Source organism: Numenius arquata, chromosome 10, assembly GCF_964106895.1.
Source record: "Numenius arquata chromosome 10, bNumArq3.hap1.1, whole genome shotgun sequence".
NCBI lineage: Eukaryota > Metazoa > Chordata > Aves > Charadriiformes > Scolopacidae > Numenius > Numenius arquata.
The window spans coordinates 21,285,196-21,303,609 of record NC_133585.1 but is presented as its reverse complement, the minus strand read 5'-3'; the positions used below and the strand labels follow the sequence as shown (position 1 = coordinate 21,303,609).

The 18,414-nt window shown below is 41.4% G+C and overlaps 1 protein-coding gene across 2 annotated transcripts in view; it reads right to left on the bottom strand.

The window, feature by feature from the left end:
* PCDH15 (protocadherin related 15) overlaps window positions 1–18,414 on the bottom strand; it is a 383,455-nt gene that overhangs the window by 166,951 nt on the left and 198,090 nt on the right. For both annotated transcript variants that reach the window (XM_074155034.1, XM_074155035.1), the window contains exons 14-16: window positions 17,716–17,848; window positions 11,868–11,947; window positions 6,410–6,503 (exon numbers count right to left, since the gene is read on the bottom strand). In XM_074155034.1, coding sequence (XP_074011135.1) covers window positions 6,410–6,503; window positions 11,868–11,947; window positions 17,716–17,848 — 307 coding nt within the window. The remainder of the gene's footprint in view (window positions 1–6,409; window positions 6,504–11,867; window positions 11,948–17,715; window positions 17,849–18,414) is intronic.

Sequence of the window (18,414 nt, the reverse complement as noted above, 5' to 3'; positions counted from 1 at the left end):
CTAAAATGTCTTTTAAAATGCCAGATCAATCCCTGCATTCGGCACGCAGCCGCTCTGGGCCAGCTCAGACCACTGAGAAAACAGTCCTCTCTCAGATGCCTTTCTAAGGGTCACCTGATGGTGCCTCTGTCTTCTCAGGCATCACGACCCCAAACCAGTTTTGGGGTCTCCAATGCTAAAATTATTCCTATTTTATTCATTAAGTGTTCATTGCCAAAGAAATGGGCACAATTTGAGATTAACAGGAGAGATGTTGGATTGTTGGCTTTCAGAGAAACTCTCCTAGAGCCGGGTCGCCTCTGACCTTTCCTATCCAGCGCATCTCAGGTTGAACAGCACAACTTCAGAAGAGCAGATGGACAATGGCCATTTCTGGACTCCCAAAGTAGTTGAGTGGCCTGGTGGTTCAGACACACTCTGTGAAAACAGGTTAAGAAATCCTTGAGTCTTCTAAGACACACAAGAGAATATGAACTGCCATCAGTATTTTCTAGGTACCACGAAGTGAGCATGACAAGGGACATCAATGTTGTTGCTCTCCTTCAGCCACATTAAAGGGAGGCAGCAGCTCCCTGGAGGTCGAGAACACCCCCTGGATGACGGACAATTTTTAAGAATACCTAATTACTAACTCCCAAATGGCTTTGTAAACTAGGCACTGAGCTGCTCGCTTTTGCCAAGACTTGGGCAGGAACACATTTCTGAAGCGCTGGGTGAATATTTTCAGGACTAGGCATTTGTATTTGGGGGTCTGAATTCTGTTTAAATCACACAATACACACAAAGACAATGCAATGGAGGTTCCTGTTTTATCTATAGAAATGAAGTGACAAATGCACTCACAAAAGCCAAAAATAAATAGCACAGAAGGCTTTTTCTTTCTTCTACCAAAAGTCACGCATATTTATTTCTAACTTCTCCCTCTGAAATGCAAAGACATGAATTCTTGCCTTGAACCCCCACCCAAACACACTACAACTTCTGCAAATAATTTGAGCTTGATAGATTTTTCCATTCGCGTCATTCTTCTGCCTATCTACAACTAAGTCTCATTACTAGGGAAATAAAAATATTTTCCTGACTGCTCAATTAATGCATACTTAATCGTTTGTTATGTTGTATTGTTAACAGTGATGGGTGGTAGGTCATGTTATTCCAAGGCCAGAGGAAAAACACAAGCCTGTTAATGCTCCGGGTTATAAATCAGAACAACAATAACTTGGGAAGCGCAGACAAGCATTTTAAACAATCAAGAGCATTATAAGGCATGCAAAAGTGATGAAATGGTGTCAGCCAGGCCACACCGCTAAATGGAAAGCCGTACAGCTTGGTGAAGGCATAAGTAGGTCTGTATTAATTTTGATGGAATAAGCAGTCCCCAAAAGTCAAAAGGTGTCAGCATGGCTGTCACCACACAACATTAGGCAGTTAAATAAGCCTTAGGGCTTAGAATACAGAAACCTCAACTATTTAGTGCCATAGCAACATTGTTAAGAGTCTCTTTGCCCCTTTATTAATGACGCAGAAAAAATGACCAGGAAAATAAATACCATTAAAACACCAAACATTTAAGGTGTGTGGGACCCCAGTCTTTTCAAATACAAAACTGCGTTCAACAGACCTCACAGATGATGATAGGGAACAGTTAGTTTTCTCTAGGGAACATCGGGGGAAAAAAGGAGGGCTGATGCCATATTGTATGTTGTGTACTAGGCCAATACCCCATGGGGTTTATAGCAGAGTGTGGGAAGAGTTTCAGGCTCTAGAAGACCAGGAAGCCAGTAACTTGTGGTTTGGAAAGGTAGTGATATGTAACGCCTTGATTATGGGAACGGCACCTGGAGGAAACATTGCTCCCCAAGAGACTGGAGCTGGGGCTGCTGTACCCCGAGCAGAAGCGTGATCCCTTTTGGAAGTATCCTGCTGCCCAATGTGCTGACCTCTAAACTCCTGAAGAAACCAGAAGTGGAAAGAAAGATCCATTCTGGCATGTCTCCCTGGGTTAAAGAAGACCCTGTCAGGCCTGGAGACGGCAATCAGTGGGTGAACTGGACCAGTGTTAAAGGTAGGAAAGATGCCGCATCTTTCTGGCCCTTTCTTTCCATTGGTTTCAGGTGAGCCGACCCCAGAGACTGCTGCCTCAATACTGAAATACGGGCTTCACCCACCTAACGCGTCTTACTTGTCTCTAGGGAGAAAAGCATTCTTAGTTTTAAGAGAACGATGTTGAACAGACAGGAGAGTCATCACCTTGAGACAGACAACTTTTAAAGCAGCACGGTATAAATTTCTTTCTGAAAGCTTCAACAGTTTCAAAGCATAGCAACACTTCCCATCTGAAGCATTCCATCTGAAAGGCAGTATTTTTTACTCTATTATTAATACTTAATTGAGAAGAAGTTATGCCTCTTTGAAACCTATATTATAATGGCTAAAAATCTTTGTTCACAATAGAATTTAGCTGAAAAACATTATTTATATTAAATGTCTTGAGTACTGGTCACAATTTCTGAAGCAAATTCACTGGCTGAAATTAAAAAGACTAAACAATAAAAATGTTCTATTTTTTCCACTACCTAAGAGTAGTAACATGGCTTTTAATGCATCTTTATACTTGAAGGCTACGAATTAAATAACCTGCTCCACAGTTAAATTGTCACTGCAACCATAGCCGCTCGTGCTTGAGTAACCAGCTCAAACTAATCACCTCTTGAGATCCCATGCCACCTGAATTATCCTGCGATCCTATGACTGTTGTTCATAAAACCTGACTACTAAAACGTGCACATGCCATAGTTTCATGTTGGAACTGAAGAGGAAAGTTCTAGCTTTTAAAAAAAAAATAAATAAAAAAATCAACCACTACCTCCCCCCACAATTTTCCCTTAAATTTCTTTCAAATTCTAAAGAAACAAGCAAATACAGAAACGGCTGTACAGAATAAAAAAGCTTACTTTAAGAATATTTGACTCTAATAGGTAGTTTCAAACAACCCACTGTTGGATGGAAAGAAATCACTTTTATATGTTAGCAGCTAAAATACGTTAACGTCAGTTAAATTAAGTTGTACCTGCCTGTGCAACTCACTTTGTGATTTTAGGGAAACTGAAACAAGTTCTCCAATTGGATAATGGGTTTCCCGCAGGCACTAATAGAATTGTTCAAAAAAACAAAGCTTGACTGACAGGTGAATTATTTGGGGAGCAATAGTTTTGTAATCATAGGATTTTTATCTTTTTTTTTCCCTAAAGAAACACCACTGCTTTCTGATAGAAACTAGTTAAAAAGATCCTCCATGAAACTTCACCAACTTGTGGAAACAGGCACCCATGCCCTTACAATGGTTTGCCATCTTACCAGCTAGAAACTCTGAAATGAGTCCCTGACCCACAAGGGGCCTGTCAAAAAGCAGAGAGTGAAGTTCAAAAGAGCTGCAAATCAAAGCACTTCTGCGAAGACACAAGGAAACCTGGCAAATTAGTCAAAACCACTGTTTTCTGGCATGCAAAAGGCATAGAGATTTAATGGGCTGCCTCGTTTCATCTATTTGTTTGTGAAATAAAAGCCAAGAAACTTACACAGCCTCATCCGCGACACTGGCAAGCCCAGCCTGCTCCTGAAGTTATTCTCTTAAAATCATAGAACCACCTAGGTTGGAAGGGACCTTTCAGATCATCTAGTGCATCCAGATCATCTAGTCCTAACCCTTGCATTTCACATACTGTCACCAGAAGCTTACGGTCCAAAAGCAGTCAAGTCAGCCATGCTGCTGGACAATTTTAAGAAGAAAGGTGCCCCACCACTGACAGATGAAAGTATCATAACAGAAGAAAACAGCTATAGCTAGGTCAAGAGACAGTGACGAGGACCCCAAACCAAGGAGCAGTAAAGAGAACACACACAAGCTAGAGAGTGCGACCACACTTCACTGTGGAACTTCTTATGTTCAAGTTTGTGCCTGTTCCCTCTTGTCCTGTCCCCGGGCACCACCGAAAAAAGACTGGCCCCATCCTCCTGACACCCACCCTGCAAGTATTTATAGGCGTTGATCAGATCCCCCCTCAGTCTTCTCTTCTCCAGACTAAACACACCCAAGTCCCTCAGCCTTTCCTCATGAGAGAGATGCTCCAGGCCCCTCATCATCTTTGTAGCCCTCTGCTGTCCCCTCTCCAGCAGTTCCCTGTCCTTCTGGAACTGGGGAGCCCAGAACTGGTCCCAGTGCTCCAGATGGGGCCTCCCCAGGGCAGAGCAGAGGGGCAGGATGACCTCCCTCCACCTGCTGGTCACACTCTTCCTGATGCACCCCAGGATGCCATTGGCCTTCTTGGCCACAAGGGCACATTGCTTTTGAGAATGCTACTGTTCTAATTTGCAGTAAGACACAGAATCACAGAATCACCTAGGTTGGAAGGGACCTTTTAAGATCATCTAGTCCAACCAATGAAAAAAAAAAAACCCCAAAAAACCCCAAACAATAAAACCCCCCCACACACACCCCACCACACCACCCAACACTAATCCATATTCCCAAGCACCATGTCAACTCCTCTCTTGAATACCTCTAGGAGCCTCTAGCCCTGCATTCACTGGGCAAGGTGATGCATGAAGAATACCAGGACAGCCCATTCCTGCAACAGCACAGCCGCTACTTGCTCCAGCGTGGCTACTGAACTGCTCACAGTCTGAAGTACCAACGACTTGTGCTGTAACAGGCAGTCAACCCTACCTCAGCACGGTTCAGAGACAATACTAATGAAGGCCTCCACAGGGATTTTTTGTTGTTTTTTACACAGTTGAGCTTCCAAAGCCCTACCTCACCTTACATACAACTATTCTGTGTTAAGCAGCATGCCTCAATTAACTGGCTTTCAATTTAAAAAGTAACTATTATCTTCTCAGTGTTAAAATGGATCAGATGCCCAGTTACTTTCCATGACAAAAAGAATGAATCTTGAGATGAAAGGAAGAGGAAATAGCTTCTCAGCAGCCTTTCTATGCCCAGATAGCAGCGTAACATCGTCAGTAGCATGACATAGCCTGAAACAGAATGCAAGTCTTTTATTTGAATCTTCACATTTCACAGCTGGAAGTTAGAGATGAAAACAACTGAACTCATGGCTATCAACACTGGAGAGTAGTTCACAAGTAACAAAATTACAAACATTAAGATGAATTACTGAAGATATCTGTAACCGGATTTTTAATGGAAAAGGTGTAGGCTCTGTTACAGTTACTCCATATTGCCACAAAATTGTCTAAAGGCCCTAAAACTTTGTCAATACTTTGGGAAAAAAACATCTGAGTAAAGACTGAGCAGGAAGGCAAACCTTATGAGCTGAAGAAGCTAAAATAAGGAGAAGAGTATACATCAGAAATAATACATAAGATTTTCTTCTGCTGCGGTGAAGACAGGGTGGGCAAAGCTCCAAACCACAGATCTTTCATGATCACTCCATAGCAAACTGCCAAAAACTTCTCTGTTTCAATCTCAAAGCTGAACACCACCTGCTAGAACAGCTCAGATAACGTGGATATACTATTCTAGATTTGCCCTTATACACTGTCATTTTAAGATCAGATACATAGAGACGTCTCCATTTATGCTATTATTCCATGGCACAAGTCCAGTGCTGCACTCCCACGTACCTTTCACAATCCAGCTGTGGTAAATTCCCCGTGTTGGGACTGTTGCAAACTTTCAGAAAAACTAATGCCATTGCTTCTGCTTGATAAATAAATACGTATCCTTAAATAGCCCTTATTTTTGATATGGAAATTGGAAGTCACAATTTTGTTATACTAACCACAATTGTGTTTGTTGGTTTGATTGTAGGGTCAGGGCACGCCTGGTCAATGCAAACATAGAAGACTTAGAAATACCTCCCGATAAAAAAATTTTATTTTCTTAAGAGAAGAGGCATGGGAACAGTTCCAGATTTTTTTTGGAGAACTTAAAAAAAAAAATGAAACTGGACAGTGCTTTCCGCTGTCAATTCTGAAAAAAGTGCAATACATTCGACTAGATGAAGTACAAATGTATAATAGCTGCCCGTATAGCTGATGTTTAGCAGAAGGTAAGAAGGAAGACTGGTGATTTGGATGGAGAAGAAATAGTAAGAAGATGAACATTTCTCAATAACGCAAAACCTTGACTGCATTGGTTCTTGTTGAAGAACAACAAAAAGGCAGAAGTAGCAGCAAAGTCACTTTGTTTCAAGATCAATGGACATGACCCCAATGATGCACAGGCTTTACCTACACAAACCTTCCGGAGATAAAGAAAAATTATTGCAGATTACTGATATATTTGGTCAAGACCCATATAAAAGATACTACAATTTGTCTATTTCAAGTGCCAAACCGTGTATCATAACAGCCCATTTTCTTAAACTTTCACAGGAAAACTCACCCCATCTGGTCTGCCATCCGAGGCTGTAACAATCAGAATATAGCGATCAGTGCTTTCCCTGTCCAAGGGCTTTCCTAAGGCTAGCAGTCCAGAACTGTAACAAAACAAAAACAGAATGTTATCACAACAGTTTTAGAATACCTACAAGCACTTTTCTTCCGCTGTTTTGCATTACACAAATGTTTCCCTTTAAGCAAGTTAATAAGCTTTCAGACTTCATTACAACCGAAAGCATCTTTTGTGTAGGTAAAGGCTAATAAAAACGATGAGCCGATTTCTAACGCTTTCCACTTCGATACACGTAGAAGTTAGGAATAAAATAACAACTTAGCGATCATTAGGATTATACAAAAAAAATAAGACCTACGCTGAACAAAGGACCCTCATTTGTTAGAAAGCTACACTGCTATAATAAAAGAGAAAAGAGAATCACAAGCGGTCTATTAATCACCGACAGCCCTGACGACTGCAGCAGCAAACTCTGGGAACACAATACGCATGGTCTTCAGTAAGAATCTCCTCGGAGCTTTACAGGGAAAGGCTACTGTCTCGCATGTTGTGTAACTTCAGTAAAAAAGCTGCAATGAGCTAATATCCTTTCAGCGCCACCACAGATATACCGTATTCCCCGATAATACAATATTAACATAAGCACAAACGTTGTGGAGAATAAATGTGGTCTCAAAATTGGAAAGTCATGGGTTCAATGGATGGACCACTCGGTGGGTCAGGAACTGGCTGAATGGCCGCACTCAAAGGGTTGTGGTCAATGGTTCAATGTCCAATTGGTGGCCAGTGACGAGTGGAGTTCCTCAGGGGTCAGTACTGGGACCAGTGCTGTTCAACATCTTTGTTGGAGACATGGACAGTGCGACTGAGTGCACCCTCAGCAAGTTTGCCGACGACACCAAGCTGTGTGGTGCGGTCGACACGCTGGAGGGAAGGGATGCCATCCAGAGGGACCTGGACAGGCTTGAGACATGGGCTCGTGCAAATCGCATGAAGTTCAACCAAGCCAAGTGCAGGGTCCTGCACCTGGGACGTGGCAAACCCAGGCACAAATACAGGATGGGCAGAGAATGGCTGGAGAGCAGCCCTGAGGAGAGGGACTTGGGGGTGTTGGTGGATGAGAAGCTCAACATGAGCCGGCAATGTGCACTGGCAGCCCAGAAAGCCATCCCCATCCTGGCCTGCATCAAGAGAAGTGTGGCCAGCAGGTCGCGGGAGGTGATTCTGCCCCTCTGCTCTGCTCTGGAGAGACCCCACCTGGAGTCTGGTGTCCAGCTCTGAAGTCCTCAGCACAGGAAGGACATGGACCTGTTGGAAGGGGTCCAGCGGAGGGCCACGAAGATGATCAGAGGGCTGGAGCACCTCTGCTGTGAGGACAGGCTGAGAGAGCTGGGGTTGTTCAGCCTGGAGAAGAGAAGGCTCCAGGGACACCTTAGAGCAGCCTTCCAGTACCTGAAGGGGGCTACAGGAGAGATGGGGAGGGACTCTTTGTCAGGAGATGTAGTGACAGGATGATAGGTAATGGTTTTCAGCTGAAGGAGGGGAGATTTAGATTAGATTCTAGAAAGAAATTCTTTGCTGCGAGGGTGGTGAGACCCTGGCCCAGGTTGCTCAGAGAAGCTGTGGCTGCCCCATCCCTGGAAGGGTTCAAGGCCAGGCTGGATGGGGCTTGGAGCAACCTGGTCTGGTGGGAGGTGTCCCTGCCCAGGGCAGGGGGGTGGAACTCGATGATCATTAAGGTCCCTTCCAACTCTAACCATTCTATGATTCTATAAATATGGGTTACATATTTTGTCCCAAGTTACAACAGGGCCTCAGGACCCGTCATGCTTCTTTGCATGGACTTGTGTTGGCCTGCTCAGAGGTTGGTTTTAGCTTTAAACAGCAATTATGTAAGGAGCAGGTACCAGATACCAATGCTGTGTTAGCTTTTCCTTACTTTTCTACAGTTGTGTAGCATGACACCTATTTTTAAATATATATATATATATTTGTAACTAATAGGCAGCTGTAACATGGTTATTGTGTGGAGGCTGAAGTACATCCAGAGCAGTACAGGTGTGGCCTCCGGTGTAGTGAACCTTCAGGCAGAGGATGACAGCAGAGTCCCTGGGCTACGAACACTTTACCATTGGCTTAGTACTGATAAAGAAACACCATCCTAGGAGCAGCCCAAAACCAGTTGGGGGTCACAAAGAGAACAATAAACAAGTATCCACATATGTAAAAAACACCACATGCGGTAAGTTCATATGTAAGATAGACCTGAACACAGATTGGTGGTGGGGGGGGGGGGGGGGGAGGAATAGTACAGAGCATGTTAGCAAACCTAAAAATGACTTGAAATGGATCCCAGAGTGAGGACAATGAACCCGTCAGCATCGTACTCCTCCCAGGACAGGACTTCAGATGCTGAAGACTCAGCGTAGAACCCTGCTCCAGGGGAAATTATTGCCCTGAGGGCCCAACGGGAAAGTGGAAGCGTAAAGAGTAACACCAGAGCAAGGGGAAGAAAGTTTGTGTATATATTGTGCGTATATTTATATAGCCGTACATATAGTAATATAAATATATGTAGCTATATATAGCTGTAATGATATATAGCTATATATATACACATAGCTATATATCATTAAAATACATGTGTGTATAGATACACATATCTAATCATACATATATAAATGTTTAAATTACATATATACATAAAATAAATTACATTATATATATTTATGTATGTACACATATGTATGTAAACACACAGATACACACATATATACATATATATGCAATTTCACATATTCGCATTAGTATCATAACTGGACTACTGGTAATTGTTTGATTAGACTATTAAGACTTTAATTAGACTCACAGTAAATTCCTAGCTTTGCATACATACATACATACATGGCCGACAAGAAGGCAATGAGCATAAAAGTGGTAGGATTTCAGCAATCTATCCTGTAATTTGTAGGCAACAAATTAATAACACCGTGTATCTCGGTTTTGCTTCCAGTCTCGTGTACTGTCTTCTGCTAAGGAATATTCAGCTGAGCTCAATTAATATTATTGTTACATTGCTGAAGACCACTTAACTTTTAAACTAAACTTCTTATAATTAACAAATAGCAGACGCTGGAACAGCAGGGATGCTACTGATATAGGCATTAACTTCCTTTGAGGGCTGTAGGAAATCAGATGTATTATTAAATAAATCTTAATATTTATAGTAATATAATTAAATAAATTTAATTAAATACACCATGCTCTGTATTTTAACAATTCTCTTACTTCCAAGTGTTTCTGCAAATCAATTAGCTACCATCATAGATCCTATACATTTTTCAGCATTTGTTCAAGATACTGCAATAAAACATGAACAGAAGAAAATTTTTAGGAAAGGAACAGTGAATAAAACATAAAAACGCTTACATGGTAAAATATTAATTCACCTCCCCAAAATCAAAGTGGAGCTAAGAATAAAATATTGACAACAAATCCTGCTTTACTAACACTGACCTTTAGCTGCACAGATCCATTTAAATTTCTCCAATACTTCAGCACTATCGTAACACCTCTTCTATTGCCTCCTTCCGAACACTTGAACAATTGCAATCCACCTTCCCCACTGCAATAGGTGAACACCGTTCAAGGGACAGGCTAATTTATAAAAACTCCCATGTTTCACTCAAGGATTCAGATGTCCTCGCGTTCTTTTAAAACCCTGGCTTTTAATCATCATTTTCCGTGGGGAACATAAGGAGGTACCGAATTACTACAGATCGTGCTCAGGTTGCGTTGCCAAAGAAGACAGAAGAAAACCATCTCACAATCCTCAGATTCAGGATAAAAGAGATCTGCTCGGTAGATGTAAAACTGGTGATATTCAGTAGTCATGCCGCCAGTTAGGAATTACACAGGGATTAACTGACACGCTCCATGAGGCAGGGAAATAATCCAGATGAGAAAAAGGAAGAGAGAGAATCACATTCATGGTCTCTTCCTTGGCCTTAGAGTATCTAAAAGTGTATTTATGTAACACTGAGATAAATTCCTGTAGCCTTAATATGCCGCTCACATTAATTATACGCTTTGTTTAATATTAATCCTACTTTAATCTCCTATCAAGACATCGCAGTATCTAGAAAAAAACTTGCAGAAGGCTGAAGAAAACTTTGCGCACACAATTTCCAAGAAAACAGAGCAGGAAGGAGAAAACACTTCAAAGAGCTCTCCTTTTTACCAAGAAGCAAGATCAAAAAGGCAAACAAATGCCTGAGTTCCTCCTGAAACCCTCAACGTGCCATGATGCTCAGACGCACGTGGGGTGGGTGTGAGGTTGGGGTGGGGGTGTTGGAGGGGTCAGGGTGCCCACGATGGGCCCCAAAGGCCGGGTGGGATGGAGGAGGTCTCCCGGCCACCCCTGACAGGTCCTGGGAGGGGACACCTGCAACTGCTGTGACACTGCCCATGGAGGCGTAGGGGTGTGCTGTGCCTGCAGCCTTAGCAGAGCACACCAGAGATTTCTTACTTGTTTTCAGACTCGTTTTCATTTCCTGCTCTTGCCACCTCAATGAAACAGCCTCCTCTCTCTAAGCCATCCCTACCCTTGCCTGACACGGCCTTATTAGAGGGTCCATCAATCGTGGTGGATAACAGCAGCAGCATCTCTTGTCATCTTCAAGGATTTTTTTTCACATTGTTTCGTAAGTGATTTGATCTGCCGTATATGGGAGATTTACCACAGCGAGTAACCTAGAGCTTCCTCAGAATATACAGACCTGTTTCAGTACAATCTCTCCTGCCCATCGAATAAAAACAATTTTTTGCAATTATACCCAAACCATGAACAAATAAGCCCCAGATTACTTCTGTCCCATCATCTACCATGGGAGGTCAGCTCACCACCCTCCCTCCTTCCTGCAAAGAAAAAATACTTTGGAATGTAAATAGGATCTGCTTGTGTAAAACAAAGGAGTGGTGGGACAGGGACAAAACTACCCGGTGCTTATAATTTCATACCGTACTCTCTCCTCCTAACTCTATTTAAGTTAGTATTCAATTTAAGGAAAAGAGATTTTAAAAGAATGCTCAAAAGACTTTCCACTACAGACTAAAACGCTTGAAGGCAGGAAACTAAAGCAAAAATTGTCCCTGTCATTACTCAAGAGCTGACAAGTATAAGGTTTTTAATTAATCCCCGGTCACTCTTTTAAATAGAAAGTTTCCACCTCAGTGAGTTTTATCTACTAAAATGTTTAAAATAAATAAATAGTCCCCTGTGAAAAATTCCAGAGTGCAATATCATTCAAAGAGCTCTCATTTAACTTCTAAGAGCCAATCTAAGGAACAGCTGAGTACGTCTGATTACAAGTCTTTTCTTCTGCTCTCAGCCCACAGATTCACTTGCCCGAAAAGTTACAAGTCTATTTTCTAAGGGTTTTCCACTTACCTTCGAGAGAGATTAAAAACTTGTTGAGGATCTCCATTCTGAATGAGGTATCTTATAGGGTCACCCTCTCTATCAAAAGCCTTTAGGAAAAAAGAGGATAAAGCGAAGTCAGTTGCAAAGCTTTCTTTTCTTTCCTTCATTTTATAAACTGGAAAATTAACCCCTGAAGTTCTATTGAAGTTATATACAGGAATGACGCTACTCTCCCTACAGTAACAGTCGTAATTACAGACAGGCTACTTAAAGTAAAGCTGTAGCGTATAAAAATTCTTACAATACAGAGAAATCACAATAAACTGAACACAAACTTTCAAATTACTACTACGCATAAACACACAGCATCAAAAGTATGAAATTCAGGCTTTATTCAATTACTTTTATTTTCCTGCAGCTACAGACCGATGAGACTGAACATTTTGTTTCCTTTGTTCCTATTCTTTATTTCCACTTCCTATCCAGATTCTTCTTGCTGTTAGTTTACCAGAATCCAAATTCTTTTGCTGATGCTCCATTGAGCAGTGTGGACATTGCGGCACTCACCCTCTACCATGATTTGCTTTTGAGGGGATGAAGATCAGGAGGAGACCTTCAAGAAACACTATTAAGAGCACAAAACAAGTATATTCCACCTAGTAGATGATAAAATAGCTTTTCGGAAGTTAAGTAAACTACTTTTGAAGCTCAGTTTCCGCTAATCTATTTCCAAAACTGGCCATGTAATTGTTAGTTTTTCAGCCAAGTGCACACACATCTTCTCCCGAAAAAAGTATCTGGTGTTTTTCAGAGAAAATACCATCTACCAAACTGTCTCCCAGTTGCACCTATTTAGCATTCAAAATCTAAACTGATTAGGCACGTTAACGCAGGAAAAAAACAACAAAAAAAAAACCTGCTATGAGAATTGCAAGAAGGTCAACCGACAAGTTCAAGGAAGGATTTAATAGGAGACAGGTCAAAATTAAAAAGAAGATAAGGAGAGACTATTTTTGTGTTTTTCATCTTTTCAACAACCATCCTTTCTTATCTATTTTCCACAAGCATTTCCTGTAAACGACAGCCAGGAACTGCGTAGCTAGAACCATCTAAAAAGCAGTTCTTAACACACAAATAAAATAAAAACAAGAAAAAAACCACCACCCACCCACCACCTCCTCGCCCCTCAACGTGAAGAACAGAAGCACAAACTTTCCCAGTGTGTGGGCAGAACGGGGAATCTAGCAGGAGACCAACTTGCCTTAACCAAAGGAAGCGTATAGAAAATAGTGGCTAAATCGGATGAAGGGGACCAGTATAAAGAAAAAGCAAGCACAACTGTATGGGGATAAAGTCAGAAGTCGAGGCAAAATTGTAATAGAAACAGAAAAGAACGCAACGGATAAGAACTAAATGTTTAAATTACAGAGGGAACTTGAGGAGCGTGGGATGTTGCCACAGTACAAAAGCAGAAAGGATGATGTGGAGAAGGTCAAAGAGCCAACACTTGTGTTGCAGCTGCAATCAAGCAGCTAACTAAATTAACTGTCGCAACAAAGGGGTAAAATCTCAGACGGGAATAGGGAAAGAATAAGGCAGAGGATACGTACACAAATAGAGCATCTTTAAATCATCTGCTGAAATTAAAGCCTGATGAAATTCATCCTAGTGTAGAAAATCGTGGGCTGAAGCAATCTAAAAGCTATTAGCAGTTTTCTTTGAAAACTCACAAACGTGCTGAAGGGCAAACACAAGGTACATCTTTCACAGAGGAATGAGCCAGGAAATCACAGAACAGACAGGTAGAGCTCAATTCCCAGAAAACTACAAATAATCAAATTATTTGTAAATACCAGCGATGACAATATGGAGATGGATAACACAAAGCTGAATTTTTCAAGAACAAAGTATGTCGAAGCAATCTAATCTTCTTTTAGAACAGGACAACAGGCCTGGTAAATAGGGAGAAAGCTGTGGATGTAATAATGCATCTTAGCCGCAGCAAGGCTTTTCACATTGCCTTCTGCGACATTTTCACAAACAAGTTTAGACAACGTGGTCTCCAAATGGGAGATGGGATTAAGCAAGAGCAAAACTGATCATAAAAATGAAGGTCAGACAGCAGTGGGTGGCATTTAGTATTGACCGATTTCTCCCAAGGTGTGTATCTTCGTTCCAATACCGATCAGTATTTTCATTAACACCGCCAGTCATCGAATAGAGAATTTGTTTATAAAATCCACGGATGGCATTGAGTGACAGGAGGTGCCAGAACGTTGGAGGGTGCGAGCAGAATTCAGATGTTCTTATGCCAAAGATATGAAGGGTCAGTAAAGACAAGTGAAAAATTTTCAGCCAAGAATACGAAACTGTACAAATACCGGATGCAGAAAATCTTACTAGCTGGCATCTCTGAGGACTATCATAAATTCTAAATCATCAGAATCACATTGTTGCTTCTATCCTTGGTGGTCTTTTGTATTCTTTTTAGCTTACCTGCCCTAACTTCACATTTACATGTATCCCAGAGATTTGTTTATGGTCTACATTCTTTCATAACAAGTCAGGAGACTTTCAAAAAGACAGAAAATAGAAGACTGGTTCTAGTTCGTTTCATTTCATTTTCTCCTTATGCCCCAAAAAACCGTACCCTTCAATCAACATACTTAAATAAACAGGGGGAAAAGCTTATCATTGTTTTAAAAACCTTCTGTTTTCTTTAAAGCCAAAGAACATCAAGTTATTATGTACATAAGAAAAACACCAAAGACTTGCACATGAGAAGAAAGCAATTTATATCTACTGTTTTCCACACCAATTGTACACAGTGACTTCATAAATTGCGCACAATGATTTCACGTTGCTTCTTGTTCAGCACGTAACGGGACCATGATAATGGTCCTATTTGTTTTGCAGACTCCCAGAAAAATTACACCATTTGCATATTTTAATTAATAATGGCTGGCAAAACATGAAGCAATAAATGCCTCCCAGGCATGCAATAAACTTTGAGGTTTATTTACAAATTAATACTGTGGAGATCATTTAATACTGAATTACTTAATCTCAAACGTTATTAATTAAAACACCAGTCACAATCAGCTGGGTACACATAAAATAAATAATAGTATAAGAGAAAAAAATATAACCTTCCATCATCGGCATGAAAAATTTTAACGGAAAAGGAGAAAGCAAATTTTGTTTTTAGAACAGGTATTTTAAAGTCTAATAGGTAAATTTAAAATTGCCGCATTTGCATTGTTATTGACACTGATGTTTCGCAGATCTTCAGATTTGCTCACTCGGGACTATTTAAAATGACTTGTGCGCTCGCTCCCAGTCTGTAATCCTCACACTGTGTGCAACACTAACAAAATGTTATTAAGAGGGAGTCATAAAAGCATAACCTCCGAACTCCACTGCACCAACCCAAAACACCTTGGACCCTAAGTCCAAACCACTTAATGCATTGATAAGACTACTCATGAAAGAAAAAGTCAGTGTGAAAATTTACACATGAAAACACTTGTTAAATATTCGAGGTCTGGAAACATTCCATATTACCTATGGAACACAGGCAATACCTTAAGCTACTGTTAGAATTCCACAAAAAAACCCAAGATGAACCAAAATGACTAACTGGTAACTTTCTGTTTGCCTGGAAAAAACAGCACAAGACTTCATAAGCTTAAATCCTCAGTCTATGAATGTTTAAAATGTCCTGGCCAATTTTACACAGGGAATAAAAAAAGATGAAGACAGAAATATACTCCACACAATAAAAGTCCTTTAATACAGATGGGTGTATTAATGCAGAACGAGGTGGTTGAACTTGCGCTATAAGGACATCCAGATTTCAGGTCCAGGACCACCAGCCCTACAAGAGATACAGTCTTTGACTAATCCCCAAGAGATGAAGCCGCACATATTTGTGATTTAAGTATTTTTCATAAACAGAAAATGTCTAGCTTAATTCAAGTCATGCACAGCATATTGCTAATATAAGATAAATCTATACTGCAGTAACAATAAGCGGAAGACAACAGTTTCTATGCATTTCCAAAGCTCTTAAGACTAAGACCGATGCATTTCACTCTTTCCCAAACAGAGTAACTCATCATTTCTGGGGATGTAGCAAGAGAACATCCACTGCTGTGTCACCAAAACGCCCACCAGCATCCTGGCTCGGAGAGTAACTGGCATGACCACTTTGCATCTCCCCTGCCCTGCCTGGCACAGGCGGTCTCTCCCAGATCTACCCAGCATACCTTACCAAGGATCGTTTGAAAAGGAAAACAAAAGCTAGGTAAAATGTTTGGGGTTTAGTGAAACATTAAAGCAGATAGATTATTCCAATGGTAAGGTTTGCTTTCTAACCACATTTAAATTGCGTTAAATCCTGAAATACTAAAACCTGCTAATGGTTTTTCTGCCTCCAAAGGCAGGCCTGCAGCTATATATTCCAGCACCCGTCAAGAAAACACGTATGTTTCTGTTTCTCAGCGTGCTCCTGGCTCTTTGGGGTTTCCAAAACCAAGCATCTCCCACCGGTGAGGAGAAGGCTCCTGAGCAGCACGGCTCTTCAGCTCTGAACTCACCGCAGGCACTGAAGACATGCCAGAAGCTAATTTCCAGCACTGGAGCTGAAAGAGTCACCCTCCCTCAGCACAGGTGACTGCATCAGCTTAACCATCCATAATAATCTTAATCTTTCATAAGCAAATGAAACTTGCCCATTCGCCTGCATCAGTGACTCAACTAGAGTTCTATTATTTCCCACACTTTGGTTTGGTTTATTTATTTTTTTTTCCTGTGCATTTACGGAATGTGCAAAACACACAGAGCCCGACACCTCAGCTGATATGAAGTGACCTAATTCCACCGAGCCCAGCAGACTTCAATAGAGCTACACTGCCTTAAAGCAGATAAGGCTATTGCTCTCTCCGATTTCTGTTTAGCTCAGGTATCTGAAGTCTTCTTCCTTTGAATGGCTTTATATGAAATCCGAATAATGCTATAATGTTTGCAGGAACCACGCTCAGGAGAGCATCTGTACTGAGTTTATTGCTTTAGACTTGAGGCCATAATTACATTCATAATAATATTAAGTTCCTGATCCCTCCAAAAACATCTGAAGACTTGTAAATTATCTACCTATTTTGCACAGCTGGCTTTCAAGACGTGGACAGAACACAACACAGCAAAAGCCTAGGGAACAGTAAATAAGCTAGGGGAAAGCTGATATATTAACCATGCAGCAGCACGCAGAGAAGTAACCGGGGTCTGCAAACTATGTGAGGGCAGCATTATCTATAAGCAATATTGGACTAAAGTGCTTTCACTGCTTCCACTTGCAGAGCGATATCGGGTGGTCAGTTAGTACAGGGACCTCTGCTTCTTGTTAGCCTTTTAACAGCAGCTGTTACCTACGCCAAGGGGAGTATCTTCAGATGCTTTTCAAAAACAACAGGCTAAAGAAGGCTGAGTGCCAAAATTCTTGCTGAAATTCCACGTGAATTAGGTGCGGAAGGTCCTACGCTCCTCTGATTTGACGGCGAACACATATATAAAGATTTTAACATAAGAAACCACAGGCCTTTTGCGTTTTGAGCCATTCATGGATTTTTTTTCTCATATACTTCAGTCCCATACGCAGCCTGTAGTACCTTTTAGCACATTTAACACAAAAAAAGAAGTTACAGAAATATCCAAGCACTCTTCCTATATGGTCCATGTAAAAGAGGCTAGCTATTATAATTAAATAATTTTCAATGCCTATAAACCGTTCTTTCCCCCGTATGCGAGGACTGGGTTCGGCGTGGCATGGGCACAAACAGAAGGAACGTGGTAAAGGCTTACAGGGAAGCATCTGTACCTGCAGGTTTAACAGAACGGCTCCAATTCTCATGGCCTCGCTGACTTCAAGGCTGTACATCAGCTGGGGAAAGCGAGGAGGGCTCTGGTTGTTGGGTGGAAGGACCTCAATGTAAACAGTAGTAATAGAGCTCCTGTAACACAGGAAGAAAAAGAAGTCAAAGCCAGTCAAAATCAATAAATCAATAAGCACAAGCAACCAACAGTATCTATTTTATACACTGTGTGTTCTCTAGCTCTGACAACCTCCCTTTGCTCCTTTAAAAGCTTCAGGACATATTTTCCATTCTACATCAAAAATAAAGCAGGCTGCCACATTAACAGAAGAAAAGCTAAATAACATCTTTAAAAGTAGCCCAAGCATTCTTTGTTCTTACGAAGCAGTAAGATATCAGCACACACTCCACATACAAAGAAGACTCATAATACCCTGGTGATGCTGTGTCCTCTAGAAGAGCATGACAAATTCCGAGATGGTAACTGCTCCTGCCATGCACAATATCCACCCTGGAGCATCCCTGCTGTTGTTTGGTTTGCTAAGTTTCTTTGGAAGAGAGGGAAGAGGAAGCATCGCTGCAATGGGTGGGAGAAGACTGATGTACACAACTCCACGATAGGCTGCCTCGGTACGGTGGCTCACACAGGTAAACCCAAGCCCACTTCAGAGCAGTGAGCCACGGCCACACAGGAGACCGCAAAA